At 38.1% G+C, this 27,612-nt stretch overlaps 2 protein-coding genes across 2 annotated transcripts; both read left to right on the forward strand.

The window, feature by feature from the left end:
- Positions 1 to 1,120: 1,120 nt before the first annotated feature.
- alkbh8 (alkB homolog 8, tRNA methyltransferase) lies at positions 1,121 to 9,337 on the forward strand. The gene is made up of 12 exons (XM_008309776.3): positions 1,121 to 1,301; positions 2,033 to 2,166; positions 2,256 to 2,356; positions 2,482 to 2,613; positions 2,748 to 2,843; positions 2,943 to 3,047; positions 3,289 to 3,359; positions 6,667 to 6,773; positions 6,905 to 7,065; positions 7,216 to 7,481; positions 8,130 to 8,279; positions 8,550 to 9,337. The coding sequence occupies exons 1-12, from the start codon at positions 1,164 to 1,166 to the stop codon at positions 9,261 to 9,263; spliced, it is 2,175 nt and encodes a 724-aa protein (XP_008307998.1). The 5' UTR covers positions 1,121 to 1,163; the 3' UTR covers positions 9,264 to 9,337.
- A 1,186-nt stretch (positions 9,338 to 10,523) lies between these two features.
- Positions 10,524 to 27,301, forward strand: cwf19l2 (CWF19 like cell cycle control factor 2). The gene is given in 20 exon segments (XM_008309775.3): positions 10,524 to 10,650; positions 11,368 to 11,478; positions 11,580 to 11,696; positions 11,796 to 11,912; positions 12,172 to 12,291; positions 15,243 to 15,336; positions 15,990 to 16,111; positions 16,256 to 16,456; positions 16,459 to 16,810; positions 17,257 to 17,494; positions 18,312 to 18,435; positions 19,085 to 19,186; positions 20,633 to 20,761; positions 21,717 to 21,854; positions 25,465 to 25,677; positions 25,852 to 25,968; positions 26,052 to 26,207; positions 26,548 to 26,628; positions 26,713 to 26,814; positions 26,986 to 27,301. Coding segments are annotated over 20 exon segments (2,862 nt in total). The 5' UTR covers positions 10,524 to 10,557; the 3' UTR covers positions 27,121 to 27,301.
- Positions 27,302 to 27,612: the final 311 nt, after the last annotated feature.

The following is a 27,612-nucleotide window of genomic DNA, read 5'->3' on the forward strand; positions in this document are numbered from 1 at the left end:
TGCTCGCGCACACACAAACACAAAGACGTGCACGCCAACCAGGGCTGTAGAGTCATTAGTCTGGCTGTGGAGGGATTTATACTCAGGATCTAAGCTAATTGGTCCCTTTGAAAGAGGAAACAGAGCACAGTAGTCAGTGTGCAGAGTAGAAATGATAAAATCTTAGATAAAAAATTGAATTTCTACTTTGGCACTGTTTTCTCATTGTTGTTGGATGTTTTCATTTTTTCAAGATGATTGTTGTCATTTATGTCCAACACCACAAATGGACTGTTACTCAGTTACCAAAATGTGAGCCTGATGAAAGCGGAGGATGAAAATGGAACAAGAGAGAGCCCCCATACAGCCGTCTGATATATTTACATTTTATCCCTTAGCCTCAGGTTAAAAAGACCCATGAAATGATCCATGAAGAATTTTGGTCTGGCTTTTGCATGGAGATTAAAGAGGCATGCACCCTGGATTTATATACAGTGTTTGGGCCTTAGGCATTTCCAAAGTGTGGTCTGTGGACCAGTTGTCGTACTTGGGTAGGTTTTATGTAGCCTAAGACTTTCTTAAAATATATTAATTATTAGCCCACTGGCTTCATAACACACAATACTAAATCATAAAGAGCCTAGTTGCATCACCTTCGTGGCATTTCAGAAACAAACAGTCATTGTCATTATTTGGTATTAATAGAAGTCCTAAATCATCATTAAGAGGCTTTGCTTTAAACAGGACGTTAACAAAAATTAAAGTTAAAACAACTTCCTACTCTCTTTAGGTTTAATGGAATTCCACTTAAGGACATTTTACCAGCCTTTTACCTCTAATTATATCATTTTGAGAGCTTGTACTTATGTTACGTTTTATTGCAATTAAGAAAACACAAAGTCTAAGCATGCATTTTTCTGGAACATCCAGTGTTTTAAAAAAAGTGCTACAAAAAAGTAGTATTAAAAAATGGTGTGGTACCATGTGAAGGCTGCATTTACATGGGGAATGGATTAAAGAAAGACAAAAATATTAACATATTTTATATATCAACTAAATGTTTCCTCCCTTTGTCTCCTTTCATTTATACAAATAAACAGGTTTTGAGTTATATTTAGTACGTCTGCTGTGCCGGAACGATGTTTGCGTTTCAGTTTCGACCGGACGAAATACAATGACGAACGATGGATCCCTGTGTGGGAAGTGTCTTGAAAGCTGTCAGAAGGAGTAAAGAGGATAAGAAAGTTCTCCGAAAGCAAATTAAAGCGAGCCACACGTTACTTAAACATGAAGGTATCGCCACGTCAACGCAGCCCACGAAGGTAAACTGTAGTAGAATAGTAATGGAAAGATTTACATTTGGACAAATATTAGCTGTTAGCCAAGAAAAGCTAACAGACTGTTTATTATAGACATTGTCTATAAGCTATAAGATAAATAGCTCGTTTTAAGTACATACTACTAACTAGAAGTGTGGTTTGATTGTTTTTTGTTTTTTTGTCCGTTCGTTTGTCAATTCTGATTAGTTATCAAACTCTAAACCCTTATGTTATTTATTAAGGGTATTTCTGGAGTTATTTAGTCAGTGCATCTAAAACCTGAAAGGTTTGACCACGATAATATATACGACGTTTCAGAAACTAAAAATGATGCCATGATAGAAAATTTGACTCCATAAATATTTTTTTAAAATTAGTTTGTACCGCTATGTTGGTTCTGGACTACTAGTTAGTGGCATACTGATAGAGCACAGTCTGTATAGGATCTCTGTGGCGTTTGTTAACCTGATAAATTAAACATTGTTCTACTGTATTTCATAGCAATGATGAATATTTGTAACTTAATAATAATTTAAGAAATAAGAATCAATTAACATTTTTTAATACGTGATGGAGTAGTTACATCTATAAAGTCTTCCATTTATAATCGTTTAAAGGGATCTGTATTGCTGATATGACCCTCCAGAGAAAATGAATTTGACAACCCTGCTTTATAAACAGTTAGTGATGTTGAGTGTTCTCGTTATTCATAAATGTGACCGTCACTTCTTCAGAGTCTGGTGGTGGCTAATGGTGGCCTGGGGAACGGCGTCAGACGAGAGGAACTTTCTACAGTCCTGAAAGAGATGGGCGAGGTAGAGGCCTTGGTGATGCCTCCTTACAAACCTTATGCCTTTGTCACATACAGGTGTAGTTGCTGCAAGTTAAAAAAAAAACTTTTAGATAAAAACAGATCTGTGGATTTTCGTTGTAAACACAGTGTTGTTCTGTCCCTAGGTCTGAAGAAAGTGCTCGAGAGGCTGTCACTCAGCTTAATGGACTTAAGCTTCATTGTGAAGAGAACAACGTCACACTTTACCTGAGTTATGTAACTTCAGGTGTGAGCCCTCAATATTTACTTGTGCACATATTAGTGTCACACTTGAGTCCTCTGATTGTCACTATATTTTCGTAGTGGAAGACAAAACATTTTATTTGCTGTACTTTGAATGCTTATGTACAGTAACGAGTGAGGAGGAAACATCTGTAGTTCTGCCTGAGGGGTTGATCTTGGTGGAGGACTTTGTGACGCCAGAGGAAGAGGCTTTGTTGCTGGCTGCTGTAGACTGGTCATCATCCACTGATGATGTCACTGGTGAGAAACCAGACATATTATTATTATTTTTAATCTTTATAATTAAATCCAATACAATATTGAAGTAAATACAAGAATTTACACATACAAGTATTTTAAATTTAACAAAGTAACTTTATTGTATTATGTTTAAGCTGAAAAGGCCCTGAAGCACCGAAGAGTCAAACATTATGGATTTGAGTTTCGCTATGACAACAACAATGTGGACAAGGATAAGCCTTTAGCTGCAGGTAATCAATATGTATCTGCGGTTTTCTTCTTCTATGGGTTATATTTTCACATGACCAATATTTAAGACACACTAATCTTAAAAAAAAAATCTTTCTCAGGTCTTCCTGAACCGTGTCTACCTGTCCTGAAGCGATGTCTGAATAACAGATACATTGACATCATGCCAGACCAGCTGACTGTCAATCAATACGAAGCCGGACAGGGTGAGTTTCATTTATTTTTAAATTCACTTCTAAAACCGTTTATTACATTTCTTTATCTTATTGTGAAGCCTTACTGATTACTACCACAAAGTGGCAGCAGAGAGTTTTGAATGACGCATTCTTACGTTTACCTTGGAAGAAAAATAGGCTGTTTTACCCTTGCTTTTTTTTAAAGCTTATGTAAAGAAAAATTATCATTTGTAGATATATGAAGTGAATTCATGATTCATGATACTTTCAGGTATTCCTCCTCACGTGGACACGCACTCTGCTTTTGAGGATACCATTCTGTCCTTGAGCCTCGGGGCGCAGGTAAGAAATCTGTCAACGCTGCCTTTTATGGAATTAGCTATAACCTGTTGTTGAACATTCTGTTTAATCTAAAGTGTTTTACGTTATCTTTGACTGGAGAGTAGACAAAATTGTGATGCCAGACTCTTCTGTTGGTGATATGCCTTTGGTCTGTCCCTATTTTGATCAATCAAATCAACTCTCATACACTTCACTGACCAGAATGATTGATCTGTCCCAGGGGCACAGTCACCACAAACGGGAGCCTGTGTGTGTGTGTGTGTGTGTCTGTCTGTCTGTGTGAGTCTCTCTCTCTCTCTCTCTCTCTCTGTGTGTGTGTGTGTGTGTGTGTGTTTGTGTCCTTGTGAGTTCACTGACAACATTTTGTCACCTTGCTGGCAATGTTGTCTTTCTCCACCACACTCGTGCAGCTGCAGCTCTCTGTGGCCTTCTAATAATAAAGTTGGCAAAGTCGAGCTGCTTGTGGTGCATTTCAAACAAGAGGAGGAACATATTTCTTTCCTTGCCTTTTGTCTGTCCTTGACTGATCTATGTGGGACTCTAGGCAACGTATTTCTACGATGCTCTGTGCTTTCATTCCTGCGTGCTAACGCTGTTGATATTCACCCAGCTGTCCCTGCTTGTCTGAAATACTATTAGCAGCAATCATTTCTCATCTGTCGTGTCATCTGTCTATTTCCCTCTCTCCCTCTCTCCATTTCTCACACACACACAAACAAACAATAGTGATCACAGACAACTAATGCATCATTTGCTATGATTTAGTATAGGCTATTCAATAGAGAACTAAAAAAAACAGAGGATATGTTGTAAACAAGCAATGTCAAACAATCTTTTTGTACTATACTTTTGAAGAACTTTAAGAATATATTTTTTGGAAATATCTAGAAAAAACAGTCAAAATAAGATTAGTCATTTCTGTTGTCTATTTTAAGACAACAAAAATGACTAATCTTATTTTGACTGTTTTTTCTTATTTTGTTATTTTGTTAATAATCCAGTTATTTATATTTAAGCATTTAGCATAATGACTTATATGCGGAGGGTTAAGGTTATCATTTAATGGGGGACCTACCTCATGTCAGGCAGATGTGTATAGTGTGATAACCGCTACACCAGGGATGTCAAACATATGGCCCGTGGGCCAAAACTGGCCCTCTAGCGGTTCTGGCCTGGCCTGTTTGATGAATTTTGTGAAAAATCCACAAACACTTCATGTTAGTGATGGTTTGTCAAATGATATTTCATTAAATATGAATATTTCTTTATAAAACATGAACTTATTGTTATTTATAAATAATTATGTTATGACTGTACTGGCCCACATGACATCTAACCAGGCTGTATGTGGCCCTTGAACCAAAATTAGTTGGACACCCCTGCGCTACACTATAGAACCGTATTTATTCACCTTACTATTTATAGTCCAATTCTTGCTTCAAACACATCCTCCTGTGTCTGTGGAGATTTTCTTTTTCTTTTCTTGACACTGCTGTTCACACACCAACGACTCCTTAAATGTGTCAGGCCCTTTGAGAATAACGTTTCAGAGCCTGTGAACACACTGACATTATTGGAAATCCTAAAACCGTCCTGTCATTTAACACTTTGTTCGTATTACTTCATGATAATAACCTTTCATTGTGCTGCCGCCTTTCCATTCACCTGTTTTCTGCTATTTTGGACATGACGGAACCCCCCCGACCCTCCCAGATAATCGTTAGTATCTACATTTGTGAGAGGAGAAGATGAATAGCCTTAGCAGAGCTGTCACTGCCACAATCAATATAGCCACACACCACCGGTTTCTTCAAGAGGGAATCTCTGTGAAAGTGTTTGTGTGTGGAAGAGGAGAGACAAAGGTGTCACTTGTGTTTTAGGCGTTTCAGATAGTAGGCTTAGTGAGAAACAGAGGTTGTCAGCCTTGAAATGAACTAACCTCTGTTTTTTTTTTCTTTTCTATGCTGTAAGATAAATCAAACCTGAGATGCAGCTTATGCTTTATTGCAGCCAGAATGAGGTCATTTGTCTAACCTCATTCTGAGGTCTAACCTGTTTGAACAGTGTTTATGTAGTTAAACTTCACCTGCTTCCACGTCGCTGTCGCACCTCCTCTCCATCTGCAGTCAAATTATCAGTGATTCTACACAATATGCATATTTTACACGCATATATGCATGGTTATTATTATATTATTAATATTCATAATAAGGCTGGGGAGACACTCGGCCCTGAAAATATTTGCAAATCGGCAGCTTGGATAAGAGCAGTGGTTTCCAATGTGGGGGGCGGACCCCTATAGGTGGTGTGAAGCTGTTGCAGAAGCAGCACAACAATGCAAATAATTTTTAAATACATTTTTATTAAATTTAATAAAAATAAATTTAACAATTACTTCATCTGTTACACTGTTGGGTAATTAAACTGATTTGTTATTATATTCTGTCATTTAGTGAGAATAGCAGTTTTGTGGTGATAACAGTTTTTACAGGTTCAGTGAAGCAATTGCTGAGCAATATCTGAGTCGAAATGGGGGTGGAGTGGACGATAGTTCATGATGTTTGGGAACCCCTGATTAAAATCATGGTTCTATGTATATTGAACAACAAATGGGTTTCTTATCAGTCTAGTACTTTATGTATACAGTATCACCACACTGTAAAACTGCAAGTAAGTGTGTACTTCAGATCAATCGTTAGCTCTGATAGTCTTGATATAGGCACTGTGTAGCCAGATGGAGAAAATGTATGAAAATATATGAATGAGAAAATTTGTATTTTAAATCCATGTTTATGCATGTTTTTTTATTGAAATATTGAAATAAAAAAGCAAAACTTGAAGCTACGTTCAAGAGTCTAAATAAAACTAAAAAGTTTGCTAACAATCTTTAAGGAACAGTCTTTAGGTTCAACTTTTTTTTTTTCATGGGGTGAACAACAACTGCATGGTTATTTCTTCTCTTTGTGTCTCTTTTTTGCTCACACACAGACACACACACATGCATTTCCGCCTCCACTTCACACAATCCAATTTTCTTGCTGTCAGAAGTTGGAGAGGTTGTACTTGAAGTTGTGCAGATGCAATTTCCCAGCTGAGCTCATGCCGCTCTGCTTTGTAAGGAAACATTAGGATCAAATACCCAGAAGCCTCAGCTGGTTGTTAGTGAGGAAATGGAGTGTCTTCTGTGAGTGACGTCACACAGAAGTTTTAAATATGAAGGGGAAGATTGAAATTTTCACTTTGATTGTGTTCAGTATTAGCAGAATGTCATAGATCATCATAGATTCATCTGCTTCTGTTTTTGTAGACGGTGATGGAGTTCCGCAATCCTGATGGTCGTTTTGTTCCGGTGCTGTTGCCAGGACGCAGCCTCCTGGTTATGAAGGGAGAGAGCAGATACCTCTGGACTCATGGGTGAGCTGGACTGTGTTTTATTTAACAAACCATTTTCTCATTTAAACTTTATTCTACTACATAATATATCAGTTGCTTTAACAATCGCTCGATTTCCAGCGTAGTCAATTCCAACACCTGTGGTTTCACAGAATCACTCCTCGGAAGTTTGACATGGTGCCAGCAGGTGACCAGCCACCTCCTGTTGGCATAGCAGCTGATGTCAGGGCCTGCAACAATCTCACCTTAAGCAAGAGAGGCACTCGTACTTCCTTTACCTTCAGGAAGATCAGACACGAGCCCTGCCGCTGTGGTGGGTGTCCGACAAGTGCAACATAATAACACTCCTTGTGTTTCAAAAAGCTCTATGCATACTGTCGCTCCTTCCTGCGCAAGAAGTTGCCATATTCATTCAAGGTACCTGTGAATTGCTAATCACCTGTTTCCTCTCTCTCCCCATCAGCCTTTCCGTCTGCCTGTGACAGTCAAGGATCTCCATCCCCGCCCTCTCCTCCTTCACTTCCTTGTTGCCATGACGATGCGGCCCGCCTTGAAGAGGAGTACGTCCACCGGGTGTACGATGCAATCGCCTGCCACTTCAGCAGCACACGTCACTCCCCATGGCCTCGTGTTTGCCACTTCCTGTCCGAGCTCCTGCCCGGCAGTGTGCTGGTTGATGTGGGCTGTGGAAATGGCAAATACCTGGGTGTCAACCCAGAGGTGACAGCAGTGAGTGTCTTTTTCTACTATGACTGTCTTCCCCTCAACTAACTATCGCTTTCTTTCTGTTGTATTTTCCATTTTATTGTATTACTTTATTATAAAATACTTGTTTCAAATATATATATATATATGTATATATATATATATATATATATTATTTCTGCCTTTGTGTCTGATCTGCCATATTTATTTCTGTATTTTCACATTTATTGTCCTTTTCTGTCTGTATGTAAATGAGGTGGGATAAACTTGGTTTCCATGGTAACATCATAAATTCTCCATGTTTATCTACGTGTTTGTGAGATTGTTTGGGATTTTGATGTGCCTCTAAGCAGCTCAACCTGATTTAAACCATGACTGTTATAAATCATTACAGAAGAAAATGTCTTCAGGTGACATGTCAGCGTTCTCGAGATGACTCTGATTTGTTTGTCCCACTTCTCAGTTCAGTTTATTGAAGCAGTAATGACTTGACACAATTTGACCTTCTTTAAAAGTTCATCTCATATTGGGTTTTCTTTGTTTACTTTCTGTGTTTTTGACCAAGTGATACAGCTTTCAGTAGATATTCCAACTCCATCAGTGTCATACATTTACAGTACAAATACTGACAGTGTGAAACAATGCTCCTGTGCTTGTGTCTGTTTCTATTAGATCGGTTGTGATCGTAGTAAAGCTCTTGTCCAAATCTGCATGGTGAGAGGGTTTCAGGTGTTTGTATCTGATGCTCTCAGTGTCCCCCTGCGATCTGCATCCTGTGATGCCTGTATCTCCATAGCTGTGATCCACCACTTTTCCACACAGGTACAGTTTATTGACCTCTTAATTTACCTCAGTATATACAGTAAAGGTATCATTTTAATTTTTTTTTCAGATATTTTTTCAGATATTGATACAGAAATTTGCTTTTTATAGATGTAGGTTGCTGTAAATGTATACAGTATGAAGGAGTCAATTTGTATATATGTATATATCTATGTATATGTGTATATATATATATATACATATATATATATATATATATATGCAGTATATATATATACTGTATATAAAGTTATGTGCGTTGTTTGGTAGGAACGACGTCTGGTAGCAGTGAGGGAGCTGGTGAGACTTTTGAAGCCCGGAGGTAAAGCACTCATTTATGTTTGGGCTTACGAGCAAGAGTACAACAAGCAAAAGTCCAAGTACCTCAAAGAGAAAAACAAAGATCATCACGAGAACCTCCACTCCACTGATGACACATTAGAGGAGAGGCAGGAGCCTCACGTGGAATCTGTGGGTTGTAGAAGACACTTAGGAAACAGCCCTGTTGACAGCATTCAAGATGTGGACAAAGTGGCCGATGGAAAACTAAGTGTGCACACCAACCGCACAGCCTTTAACACCCAGGATCTTTTGGTTCCTTGGCATCTGAAAGAAGGGAAGAGTCGAGATGAGGTCAAACCACAGAAGAGTGGGAAGAAGAAAACAAACACAAAGAAATCCAAACTTACTTCAGATAACTCTGGTTTACCCTCTACCTTGGTATCTGAAACGGAGTCAGACTGTGATAGAAAATCGAACCCAGAGTTTGACACAAACATATCGTCTCCGTCTGATCTTGACAGCGCTGAGGCTCCTGTCCTTGGATCAGAATGTGACAGTGGCCCAATGCCAGTCTTCCATCGTTATTATCATGTTTTCCAGCAGGGAGAGCTGGAGCAGCTGTGTGGTCAGGTGATGGGGGCTAAAGTGCGGAGTAGCTACCATGATCAGGGAAACTGGTGTGTTATATTAGAGAAAGAATAAAGATATCTAAATACATGTATTTTTTAACAAAACCATTTATGATTTTATGCAAAATAAAGGACTTTTAAAAATAACTCTGAAATTTGATTTTTTTTTTCAAAATGCCCATAACGTATAGTTCTTAAGCTTATTTTCTTTGTTTTGTAGCACATATCTTGCAGAAAAAAAGTTTTTTTTCTGTTAAAGTTTGTGCTGTCACTAGTAGCTTAAATTTTGTTTTTATCGACCTAAACTGTTAAATATAGCCAGTTGAAACAATTTATCTTCTTTGTCCTCACATTTCAGGCCCTCAGTCAACCCATTAAAAGTATTTACTCTGTCACGTTTTAAGTTGTTACAGTCTTTACTGTTATTAAGTAAACAATTGTAATTCATCCATTTTCATTATATCAACTTCTGGTTTGCAGACGTAGAGGCTTCAGGTTGGTACAACAAATCAAGTTTATACATTTATTTAGTTGTTATGTGTTGAATAGACCCCAAAATATACTTAATGGTTTTCTACAATTGTTTTGTTTGCTTTTTACTGAACTGAATTGACTGGATATTGGTGGGGTGTTGATGGTGGTGGATTGGAATGTCGTCATTTGTTGTGCTCGCTCTGTAGCAGCTGCCAGAGTCAGAGGCTTCTCTTGGAAATTTACTCCTGTGTCTCCTCGCCGCATTTACAACAAACTACTGTGTTGAAATTGTTGAAGCTTTTATTGGTACTATTGATTAGACTGTAGCACAGCTTATAAAAGTGGAAGTATGAGATGCTTCTTTTGTGGACCAGTGCACACTATTCCTCTGGTGTGTGTGAACATGTATTGTTGTTTTACTACTATGATTTTATTGTGGCCATTTCTCTGACATCTGATTTGTGCCCAGCATTTGGAGAGTAGATTAAAAACACATTTCCCATGTGTGGCCTGTTGTTTGGCCATAGTATAGTGATATCTATGATTTTTAATAAAATCTAAGGGGGATTTGAAATATTTCACATAGGCATAGCGTTTCCTGCTACTGGAGATTTTTTGGAATATTCTAAAATTATATTTTAATACAAGTCCCTATATGCATACAAATATATTTCATTTCCCTTCTATTTCCATTGAATGCAGACACTGCAATGTTTTGCGAAAGCACTGACACTCTATAAACCTATACATTGACGTAAAAAAGTATTGAACATATCAACACACATAGCGTCCAGCCAGTAGGCATAAATGACTACAATAAAGTAGGGCTACTTAACGTTTGCCGTAAATGTTATGCTTTGCGACATTTACACGAACACATTTGCGACAGCATCATGGCGGCGTACGGTGCTAGTTTTGAGAGTTCGAGCAGTATCGATGAAAGAAAAGAAAAAAAACGACAGGCTCGACAAGAGGTGCTAGAACAGGTATGAAGTATATGATGTGATAACTAATATATACGTTTCAGTTTATTGTTTAATAATTAATAATGTCAACAACGAAGCTACTGTCTGAATCAAAGCTAATATGCTAAGTAATCTAACGCCTACAGTCACGGATTGTTACGGGTCTACTACATTTAAATTACTGCCCATTAAATGTATTGACTTGTTAGGTGTACTGGAAAGATCGCAACCCTGTTATGAGTTGCCGAGCATTCGGAGGAAATTAGTTACAGGATAAATCGTTAAAGAAGTCAGAGTACCTGTACCTGTTTACCACTCTTTATATAAGCGATTTGTCTACAGAGCAAGTGTACCTAAGGTATAGCTTTATAATAAGAGCAAATATCGTTGCAATTTCCGACTGTACGTACTAGGTTTTCTAATTGCATCTTCTGTTTAACTTTGGTAAACAATAGATATGAACACATGGGCCAACTAAGGGACCCGATGATAATTGAAGATTGTGAGTTCACATCCTGTGCTTGAACCACCCATTACTGTTCATAACTGATTTTTTTTTAGATTAAATATTGACTTCCCCCCACTAATGTTGATATATAGGAGGAATTAGTAAAAGATAAAGGTTAGAAAGATCTACTTATGTCTATCTGTCCATTACAGATTATCTACTATAGTCTTTTTCCTCATGTTTATGCCAATAGATTTAACATTTTAGTTTTTAACTGTTTATACTTTCAGGCAAAGCAGCAGTTTGAGAAAGAAGAGAGGAGAAAAGAGCTGAAAAGGTTAAGAGGAGAGGACACCTGGATGCTCCCTGATGTCAATCAGAGGCTGCAGCAAATAGAGGAGGTAAGCTGCAGTTTCTGTCACTTAAAGTTGAACAATTAGTTTTTAATGACAGTTATCACTTTTTAAATCCCATAAATTCTGAATTGTCAAACTGCCTACAGGACGGAAAGGTCAAAAAGAAAAAGAAAGAGAAGAAATCCAAAAAGAAAAAGGAGAAGAAGAAGTCCAAAAAGGAGAAGAAAACCGCAGAAGAAGATGGCTCAAGTGACGGTTCTGAGGTAGATTTATATACTAACCCTAACCCATTACCACCTCATCACCACCATTTACCAAACTTTATTTTTTCAAGTTTCTCTTTCTTTTTTTCTGTTTCCCAGGGCTCTGAGGATGAGTGGGTTGAGGCTCAGCCTCAGCCCCAAGCCAGAAAACCTTGGCAGGTTTCCAGTGACTCCAAACCTTCAGAAGATAACCTCAGCTCAAACCAGAATGTTCAGGTCTAGCATTTTTATCTAGTTCCCAATGTGTTATCATTTAACTGTAAGCTAAGTGTCAGGGAACATACGTATCTATACTTTACAATTAAAGAAACATTTATTTCAACCCTTATTTCAACATAAAGGTCTTCAAGGTTTTAATCTCTTGTTTCAAAACTTGCGTGGCGAATTCCATAATAGTGAATCATAAATTTAGGCCCAATTTAGATGAAAGTTACTGGTAAGGTATTTGGAGTTAACTGTCTGTCTCAATTTGTAGAGAGATGAATGGATGACATTTGACTTCCTGGCAATGAAGACCACATCCACTGCAGAGAAGAAGGCAGAGAAAGAACGACAGAAAGAAGAGGAGAGAGCGAAGGCTCGGGAAATTGAACAGGTTTGTTTTCTCCAATTTTTTTTGTCACAGTTCTACAATTCTCAACAGGTTTGATACTGATAATCAATAACTTCCTGCTACCAAAGGCCAATGCAATACCATACCAATACCATAAACAAAACCAAAAACAGTTTTGAGTCTGTAAATGAAATCTTTTTTTTTTAAACAAATATTAGCAAGCCTTTAATAAAAATGAAACAAATAATAATAAACAATCTGGAAAATAGGCCTGTAATCTCCCAGTCAACTGGTTGATTATTTGGTTCATACATTCTGGCCCGACCAAAATTTCGATTTCTCCATTTTTCGTGTTAATTTCATCGGGAGAAAAGTACCAAGTGCTAATGATGTGCTTATTGTTAAGACTCCAAATCTCTTTATTTTTCAAGTTATATTGTTTCTGTACTTGTCTTGATCTGGGTTGTTTAATATATGTTTTTTTTTATTGAAGTGGATTTGCCTTTTGCCTTAAAGAGTAAAGGTTTTAACTTAATGGTCAATTTGTGTCTCGCCGTGAAACTGAGCTCCTCTGTGACCGATGATGGTGTCTGAGGATTATAACATGACAAAAGCAATTATCTAAATGTTCCTCAATAGTTCTTGTGCTGATATCACTAGTTCACATATTTTCGGTAATCATGGGCTATGATATGCAGATGCATGTGATGCAACACTGTGTCAGAGCCGACAGACTGCAGTGTGTGTAAATAGTTTCATTGCAAAATAATAAGGCCAAAACCAATTTAATATAAAGCAAATAGACTACTAGACTAGTCTTTATGTTTATTTACAATAAATTTAGGTGCACAATGCTACCAAGCACTGCGCATTGGGCTACAAACACATGGTGATAGACGTTTCCCTTTCCAGTCTAAAAGAAGTTTTTTCAGTCCTATTTATCTACACATTTTAATGGTTTATGTATAACATAATGGGTAAAATGCTGTGGATAAGATATTGACACAGTCAAGTCAGCAACTATCACAACTTGACAAGTTTTTTCCAGTCAGGAAAAATAATTTTCCGATTATACTGATGCAACTTGAACAAAGCACCCACTCCAGGCCCTTCAGGTCTGAAGGTTGAGAAAGAAAAAAAAAAACACCACGGTTCTGACGAAAATGTATATGATATATTATTGGGTCTTTTCCTTACAATATTGGACTTATTGGAATAATGTCATAGTTCCTGATATTGGGCCGATAATTATCATGTACCCCTAACTCTCAGGTTTCTAATGGTTCCTTAATGCCCCTCATTAACCTTCCTCTTGTGTTCACTTTCTGTTACCAACTCTTATGTTAAGGTTTTGACCCGTGTCTTAAATCAGCTGTAAAATACACTAAAAACAATTAGCTATCATCCAATTTGTTTCTCATCTCTTGGTTACCTTGTTAGGCTTCCATATCCATGAAAATATTGGTTTTAATATTTTTGGTGTGGGCCTCTGGGCCTTTTTTTGTCAGTATACCCCTCGATTTCAATTAAAAAAAATGGTAAAATCAACCTCAACAGAATCATATAAATAAATAAAAGGTTGTTGTGTTACCTGACTATTACTAAGCACTATTAGAACACATCTCTTAAATAAATTTGTTTTATTTATTTTTTAATTTTAATATTATTAACTATAGTAACATCTATGGTGTTACGGGTCAGTTTCGACCCATATATATTTACTTCAAGAAAAGGGCAAAAAAGTATTTTTTTTTAAATTATTATTATTTTATTTGCTCTGGTATCTCTGTTGTCAAATCTGAGGACTCTTGATATCATGCGAAAGGTCTGAAGTGACATTGTTGAGCGGAAAATATTTCTGCCTGTCGATGCGTCCCAAAGACTATCAGTGGCCTCATTGCAGGATCTGTACACTCCAGCAAGAAGAAGAACACCAATATAGGCATCCAGGTATTCCTCATCAATGTCTTTCCACATGTCGCCCTGGACCTCTGGATGTCACTGACTCTTGTCACAGCAAACCTTGTGATTCCAGGGGTCATTTTGATGACATTTGCAGCAGCTGCCCTGCCATGTTCATCATGAGGTATTTGTTTTGTTTTTGTGCAGGAATACTGGAAAACAAGGCAAAATGAGCATCCCCTAAAGCTCAGTGTTTTGGCTGACAGTGCACTTATGATTAAAGTTTTGCTTCTAATTATTGCTTTATAATCTGACTTTTATAACCGGGTCGAAACCGAACCGAACAACACAAAGGTCGTAATTTCAACCAGAGCATTTTATAATTTAGTGAAAAAAAAATTTTTTTTTTTATTTTGTTGAAACAGAGGTTCTTGACAAAGTCAAAAAGCCTTGACGCAATAAACTAATTTATGTGTTTTTTAATGCATTTAAAACTTGGAAACGGGTCGGTGCCGACCCGAACACCAGAGGAAGGTTAAGGACATGCCACTCAGGGGACCCCTTTAGGGACCCTCTAAAGAATATATTACGGTACTTTAAGGGATGTCCGGGGTTGTGAAGCTTTTTCAAAGTAACGAAGTACACTTGCTGTGGGCGTTCCATTTTTGTATTTACTTTGCTAAATACAGACAAAGGCTCTGTATCTCGAGGTACAGTTTCTTTTCTTTTTTTGTTCTGCCGCCTTTTTTTGTTGCTACCACATTTGAACACAGTGGATGACTGACAAGACGGTTTATTTCACTCATTCCACTATGGAACAAACACACCAGCTGAGACCAAGGCACAGAGCAATTGCTGTTGGTTGTTCTTTTTTGTAGACATACCTTACTAATATACCATACAAGTAGATATGATTTACATAGTTTTAGTTAATATATTTGGAATATTTTGTGAAAATAATAAAAATATATAATAAAATAATTAAGAAAAAAACTCTAATATAATCTAGTTTTTATCATGTGATTTGATATAATAAAATAATTAAGAAAAAAACTAATATAATCTAGTTTTTATTATGTGATTTTTCCTAGGCTGGTTTGCACAAATTGGAGTTGAACCCATACTGGAAAAATGGAGGAACTGGCCTGCCTCCACAGGAGTCAACTGGTAGTGCAGCAAAGACAGGTAGGTGATTGTTGACGTTGGTCATTATATTGTCCAGCTGTTTGAAATACAAATTAATCGCGGTGTTGAAAGACTTCATTAATTTGGTCTTGATTATTTACAGGTTCTTTATAAATTCATACAAGAATTTAATAATGTACCTTGTCAGCATACATATTCAAAGATGTGAGTCTTTTGAGTCCACCACAGAAAACAGCAGGAAACATATAATGTCCTATTTACCATGAATATCATAAAAACATAAAATAAAGAAGGGTGTAAATGATTTAATTTTCTTTATAGACTTAACATGTAGAACAGATGTTTAACAACAGGCCAGATAAAAACAACTGCTGTTTAAAATTCATTGGACGAGATAAAGACAAGTAAAAAAGCTGTGATAAGCTAAGTAAATGCGGGAGTATTTACAAATATATTTTATCTACCCAGTTTGCACAGCTCCCAGCTGTAAAGCCTGTCTGAAAGAATCTGAACAGCAAAGCAAAATATGCTGACACTAACATACTCCCACCAAACCACCATTCACCTTTTTTAATTACAGTGGTGCTGAAAGAGGTGCAGAACGCTACCATTTGGTTCATGCTTTATCAGCTCTTTAAATTAGTATAATTGTATATAATGCAGAACTGACATTTTCTCTCTCTTTTCCCTAGCTGTAGGTTCAGTAGTTAACGATGGTGGTTTGAGCTGGCTGAGGAAGAGTTACCAAAGGATGAAGGAACAGGCAGAGAGGGAGCAACGAAACCTCACTGACTTGGTGGCTGAAAGATATGGAGTAAGTATGTTCTATTGGTTGGTAGAGGAGCAACTTGCAATACTAAAGTTTGTTTGTGGTATATTTTAAATGGCAGACTTGTGATATTTTGTTGTGCGTGTGGAAAAAGTTTAAAATGGTAATTCTGTGTTAATATTTTCACAGTCAATGGAAGAATTTCAGCAGAGACTAGCAGAAGCTGAAAAGGCCTTTTACGGACGGGGAAGAGAAGAAAGAGGAAGAGGGGAAGGAGAACATGGTTGGAGAGATAGTGGATGGAGAAAAGGAGAAAATGAGAACAGAGAGAGATGGAGGAGAAGAGAGGGAGACACCAAAGGAGGTGAACAATGGCCAAGACATGACAGGGAGACTCATCAGCGAGAGACAGGGAGAGATACCCCTCTGGAAGAGAAGAGGCGGGGGAGAGGAAAAATGAAGGTTACCGGGGGAGAGGAGAAGAGAGGGCAAGAGATGAGGACAGGTTTAGAGAGAAGAACAGACACAGAGACAGAGATCGAGACAGAGATAGGGAGAGAGAAGGAGAAGCTGAAAGAAGCAGAGATCGAGACAGAGACAGGGACAGGGACAGGGACAGGGACAGGGACAAAGTCAGCCCATTGTCATCATCTTCATCATCATCCAGGAGTCAGGGTACCCACTCGAGTGGCTCACTTCAAGGCCGCTTCCTTAAACCCTCAGACGAAGATGACGTCGGATTAGGTGGGTTGATGTCAAGGCCTTTTCTCACATGTTTGAGTCAAAGGCATTCTGGTGTATTTTAACAGCATTAGATAGAGTTCAAGCAGTGCAGCCATTGTTTCGTCACCTCTACTGTATTTGCCTGTCTATGAGTTAATAAGAGATCTTTAATTTACCAGGATACACACATGCTCACACACATGCATGTAGACTGACCCAGGCTAAATTAAGTTATAATGATGTCTCCATATGTATACTGTGACCACAACTGTTAATGGCTTTATTGTGTTCCTATTTGTTAGTAAGTGGAGAGTAACATGGTTAATATTTTGAAAATAAAAATGTATGTAAAACTTGCTGGTGCATTTGCACACAACCATAAAAGTCAGTAAATACACTGATCAAGCGTTTCACTTTTGTAGAGCAAAAAGATGCTAACCATAATGTTTAATGTCTGTTTAATGTAGGCAGCGAGCATCGGCTTCCACTCCGTCCCAATGCAAAATACTTGAAACCCGCCTCTGATCATGAAGCTTCTGCTACACGCAGTGCAGCCATTCCAGCCTGGAAGAAGATCAGTAATCCAACCAAAAATAATGACCACGTAGAAAACACACCTCAGGAGATAAAGAGTGATCCTAGTCAAACTGGGACTGCTACAAAGGAAACCCCATGTGGGAGCAAAGCTCAAGTAAAAACATCAAGGTGTGAAGCTTGTTTTTTATTTCTAACGTCTGTCTCTGTGTGTGAGTTCTGGAATTCTAGTATTGTATATTTGTAAACAGAGAGGCATGTAGCTCTCCTTCCAGCCCAACAGGGGGAACTGTGACTACAATTTGAAACATTTCCAATCAGAACCTTTTACTCTCTTGCAAAAAAGTGAAAACTAAAGCAGAGGGTAGTTCCACTGTAGAATAAAAACTGTTATTTAATCCATTATGAATAAATGTGGGACAAAATGTTAAAATAATTGTCACAGAAACAGTTCCTGGCTTGTTCTTGTATGTCGAGCCAGATGTCGGTGCATCACTCATGGTTGTGTGCAGTCGTCACACTTCTGAGCTCTGCCTCATTAGGCTAAGTTGTTTGGGTAAACCAGCATGCGGAACCCCTGCAGTATCAAATGAGTCTGCAGCGTGGCAGCAGAATGAAATGAGGCTGTGAGGAGTGTAATAGCCTCGAACGACGCTTTCCATACTTCAGTTCACATTCTTTTATACAAAGCTGTAATGATCGCTGGAGGGGGGGAAGAACTCAAAACAGACTCTCACAGCGGAGAAAAAAAAAACCCCTCATGTTTGAATCAAAAGGACAATCTTCACAGAGAGGATTCCTTGGAGTATTTTTGGGTTGGTGGAAGAGCAGGATATTCAATTTCTTAATCCTGTTGTCACTACCAACTGAACAGAGAATCCTGACATTGCTACTTAGATTAGTTTGAGTGATTTAGTCATAAAAAGTGACTTAAATGCCATTTTGGTTCTGCTCTGACTTTAATTTTTTTTCTTTTGGGTTCATCCAGAGATGAGAGCGAAAGTGAGGAAGAAGAAGAAGAGGAGGAAGAAGAAGAAGTTCCTCTGCTGTCAGAGGAGGAGATGAACAGACTGGCAAGTGAGCTGGTGAAGGCAGAACTCAGGGGCAGAACAGTGAGTCATCACACCACCGTTACATCCCATGTTAAGCTGATTAAATGTTACCACCCGTGTTTCCAAACCCCCTCGTTCTCAGGATTTAATTTTTCTGGCTGAGTGCATTTTTTAATTGGAATATTTATTAGTTTGATTTCCATTTCTTTCTCTTTTTTTTGGCCTATTACCCTACAGCGTGGGCTGAGATTTAACAGCCCATCAGGGGATTATTTCATTTATTGTTTGTATTGATCTTAGCACTTAACTCCCCATCTGTCTTCATGTGTCAGTGCTACTGGGACCTCTGGGATAAAATGTCAGGACTGACTGACAAACACACACACACACACAAACTGAGAACTGTAAAACTCAGTGTCATCAGCCCGGCAGTCGGCATCAGCATACACGACAAAGCAATCAGACCTGTAATCCCCAAACACCCTTTTGCATGTTATGTGTGTTAGTACCCGTTAAGTGCCTTTTACGGGCAGATCTGTGTGTGTGTGTTTTGTACATAAAGGTATCGACATCCCTCACCACAGTGTAGCTTAAGAGCTCCAGTGTGTGTGTGTTCTCTTGACTGATGTGTCTTCCATCACTTTCTTAAGTCTCCTGGTGTTGGTTTCCAAAAAGCCTGCTGCAAAAATTATGTCCATGTCTGTTTTAGGCCCAGGTTGAGAAACTGAAATCACAACTTGAAGCTGCACGACAAGCCAGAGAGAACCATGCCGCTCAGAAGAAGCAGTTTGAGATGGCAAAATCCGGCCAGGTTTGTGGAAACTTGTTAACTTAAAGTTTCGCGTCACACCTAAACACATTATTAAACCTATTTGAACAGCAACATCTTATACAATCCCCAGATCCCATCAAACCACGATTATCTGTGATTATCCACATTATTAAACCTATTTGAACAGCAAGATCTTAGACAATCCCAAGATCCCATCAAACCACATTGAAAACCCATATAATATCCATGATTATCTGTTCTTTATGTACCTTGAGTATATTTATCAGCAATAAGGTAGTGTATACTTTTTAAATTTTGTAGCTTTTTGAGAATATTTATCAGGTATGCTTTGTTGTTTGTGTTACAGAGTTAAGGACAGTAGCTCTGTGTCTTCTCTGTAGCTCTCCCCACCCTTGAATGTATCACCACAGACAATGGGAGACTGCTAAAACACTGTCTCTTTGAGTTTGATCTAAAGCTGTAGTCCCCAACCCCTGGGTCGCGGACTGACACCGGTCTGTGCATCATTTGGTACCGGCCCGCAGAGAAAGAATGCAAAACTCTATATTTAATTTACACTCACAATAAAACAGTTCCAGATTATTTATATAACCTGTAAATCAGTTTTTAGTAATTTTGGCAAAATTATCGTGCTGTAACATGTAGCATTATCCACTAAGCCTGATTAAGTCTTCCGTATGGCTTCATAGGAAGTGTCATAACTCTTGGGATTTAGTGCAGGGTCCAAGTGAGTTTAGAACAAGTTACTCTGACCCTTCAGAGCTTAACTGATTCTCCAAGTCTTGTTATGGAAGACTTTTGGCTTTTATTAAAGAGTCGGTGTGCAGCGTTCTGATGCTGTCCTCCCTCCTACTGAGGTCTTGTTTTTATTTTCGCTGTGTAAGGAGCCTCGGTGGACCTAATTGTGTTGGTCGGAGTTCAGGATCTTCTTCCCCTGTCAAGTTGTCCTGACAGTCTGTCATACACTGCTTCTCCATTTCTCCTGTCTCCTGTCCTGCTTTCACCCTCTGTGTCCAGCTTTAGTTATCAGTCGATGGTCAGGCTTTTACAGACTGTTGAATTCCACAATGGATTTTTCTGAATGTCTTTTAAAAAAAAAAAAACAAAATGGTTTTTTTTGAACATTTTTTTCCATAATTACATTGTCCTATTATGCAAACACTTAAATAATTATACAGTTATTTCTTATGTCCACCCACAAATATTGCCTCCTTACAAATATTAATGAACCTGACTAATAAAGGATAGAGATGAGATGAAACAAAGACTAATTAAAACAATGGGACTCCCGATTTAATAATGTCAGTACCTCTGGGCTGTGATGGAGGCCACTGTTGTTTGTTGGAGACAGTGAAATCTAAAAAATCCGAAGTTTTGCTTCTCTACTCGATATGTTTGTTGTTCTGTTTTCAGATTCTAAAACAACAGGACAAAAGTAAACAAAACCATAAACATTTTTTGCAGCCATCTGGAAAATCCTCTGAAGAGCAGGAAGTCCTTCTGTTTAGAACAGACCAATCTGGTCGAGCCTGGCCAGTCAACGCCCCCTCTGGACCTCACGAGCCGCATGGAGGACGACGCAAAAAGAAACCGGTGAGAGAGGGAAGTGGGTACAACTTAAGAAGAGATGAAAGGGGAGAGATTAAGAATTTTCAATTTTCTTCAGGTATAAACAGAAAAACTAATCCAGGCAAAAGAAAACAACTTAACATAAAAAACAATTATAAACCAAAGCAACTACCCGAGAGAAGAAATGTTATTTGGCGGCAGCAGATGAAGGGTACGCGGTCTGCTGTTTGTTCTTATTCATTTAGTTGCTAGAGGTTGTTATTATCGTAGGAATTCAGTCTCTGAGGGTACACATTTTTAAAGTAATCACAGTGCCTTTATTCTATTAATAATCTCATCAGTTGTCTTTTATGGGAGCGTTCTCTCAATACTATTCTAAACTTTTGAATCCATTGTGACATTGTATTGAGAAGGAACATATTAAGGAAGTGCTAAGGTGCATCTTGAGGCTATCCTTTAAATCATTGTTTCCAAAAGACTGGGTTGCGACCCTCAGGTGGGTCGCAAGAGTTTTGGGTTTTTTTGGGTCGTCTTGCGTCTATTGACTTGGGTCGTGAAGATTTGTGACATTTAAAATATGGATCCCCAGAAAGAAAGTTTGGGAAACACTGCATTAAATCACTTGTTTGCTAACAGAACAAATGTTATTGTGAGCATTGCTCCTGTTTTTGAACCTGATTTTTTTTTAATTCCTCCAAACTGCTGATGTTGTAGAAGCACTTGAATAAATGACCTACAAGGACAATGAGACACTGAACTGCAGTAGGACAACACTGGTTTACTGGTGCACTCCTAATTTAGTGTGTCCTTTACATTTTGCCTTTGGTAATTTGTGAAAGTGTCTTTCTGATGGCTAAGTTATTTCATAATGTCTAATTTTGTCACTATTGTCACAGTTTCTCTTAGTGTTGGCTTATTTATCCACAGCCTCTTTTAAAGAAGTGCCTTTTTTTAAACATCTCTGTTCTGTTCTGTTCAGATCGAGACTCATGTGGATGGAGAGCGTGTGCGATATTTCCAGGATGATGACAATGTTGGTCTGCAAGAAATGGTGCGGAGGGAGAAGATGAGCTCAGCTCATGATCAGCATGCCCTCTACTCTCGCATGGCTGCCAAGGTAGGAGAACTGCTGTCTATTATACTATTACCAGAATGAGCAGTGTGATCTGTGCAGTGTCAAGCTGCTGACCATAGAAAATGACAACTCAGGATATGTTCCCCAGCCTGGAAACTTCAGGTTGAAGGTTTTCAATATCCATTCACCACTCCAACACCTCAGGGTCAGTAGGTGGCACTGCCAGTTTTCTCAGGTTATAAAAATCTCGATGCGGAAACAGCAGCTCCACTGGGTGATAAAAATGAATCACTGCAGGACGGAACTGTTTGTGCTCCGGCCAAAGCACACATGGAAGATATATATAGAAGAAGGTATACAGTATATACATCTTGTGTGTGTTTATGTTAGCATATATAAATGTATACATGTAAGTATGTTTGCATAAACTATTTAATTGGTTTAATGTAATAATAGATAGTTTAGGATTTTATTAACTTACTAAGATGGCATCTGATTTCATATTTTGGTTTAAACATTTTAAATGTCTTCACATGACAGTGTGCTCACAGATGCAATCCAGTCAGTTAGGCTTGTCGGATTAATCGTATTTCCATTGTCACTGCCTAATGAAAGCACTGCAAAAGCCGGTCTGAAAGGCAAAGTGTTTGTGCCGTGTTTTTATGCTCAGCATGCTAATATTTGGCCAATCAGGTGCAGCCCTGAACACATGGTTTCTCTGCTCAGCAGAAGAAAAAAAGGAAAATGCCAGAAAGCAGAGCAGTTGTAGCCGTCACAGCAGTTTTGTAAGCGCGACGCCACATGACTGAAACTTAATAATCAACAATATTTGGCTAAGGATATTGTCAATAATCCAATTCATGACTGTATGTTTGCATTACTGAATAATTTTGTTGTTGTTTTGTGCTTTCATCTCGGATTTGAGGTTATAATTTTTCCGTTTGTTGTTTTGATGATAATGGCTTTTATTATGGAAGTTGTTGTAATGAAGTGACACACAGTTAGAAAGGAAAAGGTAGAAGTACATTAAATAATTGTGCAAGATATTAGCAACACTCAGAGGTACATGGTTTATATTTTTAACATCATCGAGATGTTATTTGTGTTTAAGAGGCATCTGTAGTCTATAGTTAACAGTCGTTAATTAGGTTTAAACAGCAAGTATAAACTTAATTAAGTTGTTACGTAAGTTCCTTACGCAAGTTATCGTTGTTTTTTGGTGATGTGTAGAAATTTAACTTAAGAAGTTGGTTTTAGAATTTCCATTTCTAACCCTCCTATTCCAGTTATTTCATATTTGTGGCTTTAGTTCAATAAAAGCATGCACAGAAATGTTTTTTTTCCAAAGAAGTTGGTTTTAGAATTTCCATTTCAATTTCCATTTCTATTTTTCAATTTTTTTTTTATTTAATTGTCGTCAGCTCACCAGAGTTGAGTCCTTTATGTATGGTATGCAAACTTAAATATTTTATTTATCGCAAGTCAAGTCATCATTGCAGTATTGTCATCGCATTTTGAACATTTGCTTATATTGTGCAGGCCCACTGTCAATAAATATTTCACCCACATTTATTATGAATACAAAAATACACACACACAAAGACACACACACAGTGCACCAGCAAAGACAAACACTAAAAATACATCTACAGTTACCATGGCGTGCCTTCTATAAATACCACATCTAATCACAGCTATAGATTTATGATCTACAAGAGAAAGAAACTGCTTTTCGTCTCAGCGCATCCTTCCCGCTGCAGCATCTCACTACGCTCTTTTACATCTTCATTTCCCATTGTTTGACTCCATTGGTAGTTTTCCAGTATGTCTCCTCGCCTTTATCTTATCAAATGTTTGAATAATTTTTCATGCTGCAAAAAGTCAAACAACCGTAAATGACAGATTTTATGCTGCGCTACTGATTTTAATCATACTAGCCAAACACAGGATTGCGTCTCCCCTACAAACATTTGATCCCGAACAGGGACCACAAGAACATCTCTAACACCTTAATTGATTCTAATTTAACTTGGAGAATTTTGAAAACCTCCAGAACCTCTACTTGGATCTTCTTTACGTTAAGAGAGGAATGTGAATTGAGGGAATTCAGCAAATGTCTAAGCTGCTTAAGTTATTAAAATTATTAAAAACCAGTGATTTCCTTTCAAAACCGACCCAAGACAGACCTAGTGTGGTCACTTCTTATGTCACTGATGTTGCCAGTAAACCTCACCACAGTTGTAAATGATCCACCTATATTTCTGATGTGGTAAACAATGACTCTCACCTTTCCAAAATATTTACATCTTCTGTTTCCTTCCTTTTGACAATGTGGAATAGTGGTTAACAAAACAGCACTTATATTCTATAAGATGAATATTCAATTTACTTATGTCATAAAGGAAAGGAGAAACCAACCTTCTTGTACAGCTGACTTTTTAGCGTTTTCTGTCTCGTATTTTTTTTATTTGGCGGCACAAAACTCTGCAAACCTTCACTGCCTCCATCCATAAAATTATAGCATCATTTCTGCAGCCACTTGTCCAGAAGTGTAATTTATTGTTTGGAGTCTGCAGAGCCAGTGGGCTTGTATTGGTTGGAGATTTGATTTTATTAATGCATGAGCTGTGAGGCGGACATATGTTATTCTCCCCACTTTACTGCTTCATGTTTTATTAACAATCTATAGTTTAGAACACATCAGGAATAAATCAATTAATCATTAGCTCAGACTTTCATAGAAGTTGTTAAGCAGATATTCTTATATAATACAGCAGCTGAGATGTATTGTGAGGTATGTGAGATTTATTGTTTACATGTGTGGTGAGCTGAATGCCTTATTAATCCTGATGAAAAATGTGAGAGTACATGTGATGACATATTTGGGCCTGAAAAATAACTGTACGCCTTTGACACGTAGTGAATGCAGCAGGTATTTTTCAGCATTGCACGTCCCCACAAGGGGGCGAGGTCCCCGGTCTGCGATCGCCTTGTTAGGAACAATCCCACTAGTTATTGCACACGGGTATATACTCATTTCTCACTTTGACTCACACACAAACACACACTCCTACATAAAGGGACACTCACTTGACCGCACACACTTCAGCCATGCTTTCCTCTCACTCTCTCTCACACACACACAGTTACCAACATGTTGCCTGATTGCCATGGTGACGAGACGGGCAATACTCAGTGTCCAGCCTCACACAGTTCACACATGGAAACCCACCCACATTCAGGACAGTACAGAGTATTGCGCGCACACACACACACAGAAATGACACAGACTGTTGTGTTGCGTCAGCACAAAGCAATTACAGAAAGCAGCCAATTTCTGATAAGATTTTGCTTCTTCATTTAAAAAGATAAAAAGACATAAAAACATTTTTTTCATTAAAATGATCATTTTACTCCAACATGTAAAGTCAGTAATATTCCCTTATTTAATAAAAACAAATCTTTTATATTGAGCATGTGTTAATTTGCAAATATAGCTTCTTTTTTTTTGATGATCTTGAACGTTACTCACCATCTCCTCTTTATGTTTCCACTCTTTTTTTTTTTTTTCCACATCTCCATCTTCCACCCCCCCCCACTTCTTGGCAATTCATCTCCCATCTCCACCACTTGTGTTCTCTCGACTCCACAGATGATGGGGAAGACGGACGACGACAACTACACGCTGGATGACATGTTTGTGTCAAGTGCAGCACAGCGGGAGGGCGAGGGGAAAGAGGAGGAGAGGATGAGGAGCAGAGCCATCGGGGAGAGTAGGAGGATGGCTGCCTCTCTGGAGAAATGTCAGCGCTGCTTCAGCAGCCAAGAGCTCCAGAAGCACTTAATAGTGGCAATAGGGAGCAAGGTACGGGGTTGGGAATGTGGGATGACTGGAATTGTGTCTTTGTGTTAGGGTAAAAACATGATTTTAGGATTGGAAGAAACATCATTATTTAAAAAAAATAAAACAATTATTTAAAAAATGGTTCCAGGAGCAAGACGTGTCTGTAGTTAACTTTGTTTGTGAACTCGTGTCCAGGTGTACCTGAGCCTTCCTGCAGGAGTGTCAATGGCAGAGGGACATTGTCTTATTAGTCCTCTACAGCACCACTGTTCCGCAACCTCATTGGACGAAGACGTCTGGTCGGAGATGCAGGTTAGTCCACAAGTCCTCTTGGTCCCATTTTAATACGCAATAAGTGACCAATAGGTCATGACTTTCTGTCATTGTGTCCTCAGCTGTTCCGCCGTACGTTGGTCCGCATGTTTGAGTCACAGGAGCTGGACTGTGTGTTCATGGAAACTCACATGAACCTTCAAAGAAAACAACACATGGTCTTGGAATGTATCCCACTACCTAAAGAGTTGGGAGACATGGCACCAATATACTTTAAGGTCTGTGTTTTATGTATTTTGTAGTGTTGTCCTAACACCATTTATATAAATAAAGTCTTCACTGTCGTCACATTAAACCATCTATCAGTAAAATAAAGATAAATAAAATGAGATGGTTAACACCACAGAGTTAAGAGCAGAAAGTGAGCAGAGCTTTTATAATCAATTTCCAGTCTCATTTCCATTGAAAACACTGTTGTCCTGGGTGTACCTCCAAACTGTTTATATTGTTAATATATTTTGTTAATATCTAATTAATGTATGTGGCCCAGTACATATACCAGTACCAGGGCATCTCAAATTTCTTTAGTTGACTGATAAAAATCTCTTTTATCTCCAGAAAGCTATCTTGGAGTGTGATGAGGAATGGGCGATGAACAAGAAGATTGTGGATCTGTCTTCCAAAGATGTCAGACGAGCTGTACGTACTTTATATTTTCACTTTTTGTCAAACTATCTAAAGATTATTTTGTCTTTTAAATAAAAACTTTAATTGTTTTCATAGGTTCCTCGTGGTCTGCCCTACTTTGCGGTAGATTTTGGACTCCAGGGAGGATTCGCTCATGTCATTGAAAATGAACAGAAGTTCCCTTACTACTTTGGCAAGGTCAGTGTGTGGTAGTTCAGGATTAACTTTGAAATAAAAATAACCACCAGGTTGCGAAACTGCCCTGTTTTGGAGACAAAGGAAGATGCATGCTGATAATGCTAAGGTTCGATGTCTGTTTATAATTAAATAAGAAAAAGTTGAATCTAATATTGTAAATAATTCTCACAGGAAGTGGTTGGTGGCATGATGGACTTAGAGCCACGACGATGGAGGAAGTTGATCAGAGAGAACTTTGACAATCAGAGGAAGAAGGTGTTGCAGTTCGCCCAGTGGTGGAAACCATTTGACTGCACCAAGACTTAGGGCAGAACATCAGTGAGGGCTGATGCCCTGGAGAAATAGGGATTAAATATAGTAAAAAAAAAAAATTAAATTTGTGTATAACTTAGTTGTCAGTTATTAGTAGGTATTACATAAAGGTATTGCAAAGTAAAGTCATCAAAACTATAACTGTTTCTATCAAATAAAACCTTAAAAAACTCTTTATCATTTGAAAAAGTGGTTATCAGGCATCACAAGCAATAAATTCATAGTCCCCAAATATTAGATTTAAGGTTTAATCCTTCAAGATAATGTGTCTTAAGAATTTAATGTCTCTTTCAGAATTTAATCAAAAATGACTTTCAGTCAGGTTAATCTATTTGTTCTTTTTCATTCACACCCAGGAAGCATACTTTTTAAATGAAGATTTACTTCTAACTGTTATAAACTATAATAATTTACAATTGCACACAATAAGATACGCCAAAATTAAAAAAAGAAAAAGGTTAACTTTTACTACTATATAGAGCAGGG

This window comes from Cynoglossus semilaevis, chromosome 4 (genome assembly GCF_000523025.1).
Source record: "Cynoglossus semilaevis isolate Cse_v1.0 chromosome 4, Cse_v1.0, whole genome shotgun sequence".
In the NCBI taxonomy this organism is placed as follows: Eukaryota; Metazoa; Chordata; class Actinopteri; order Pleuronectiformes; family Cynoglossidae; genus Cynoglossus; species Cynoglossus semilaevis.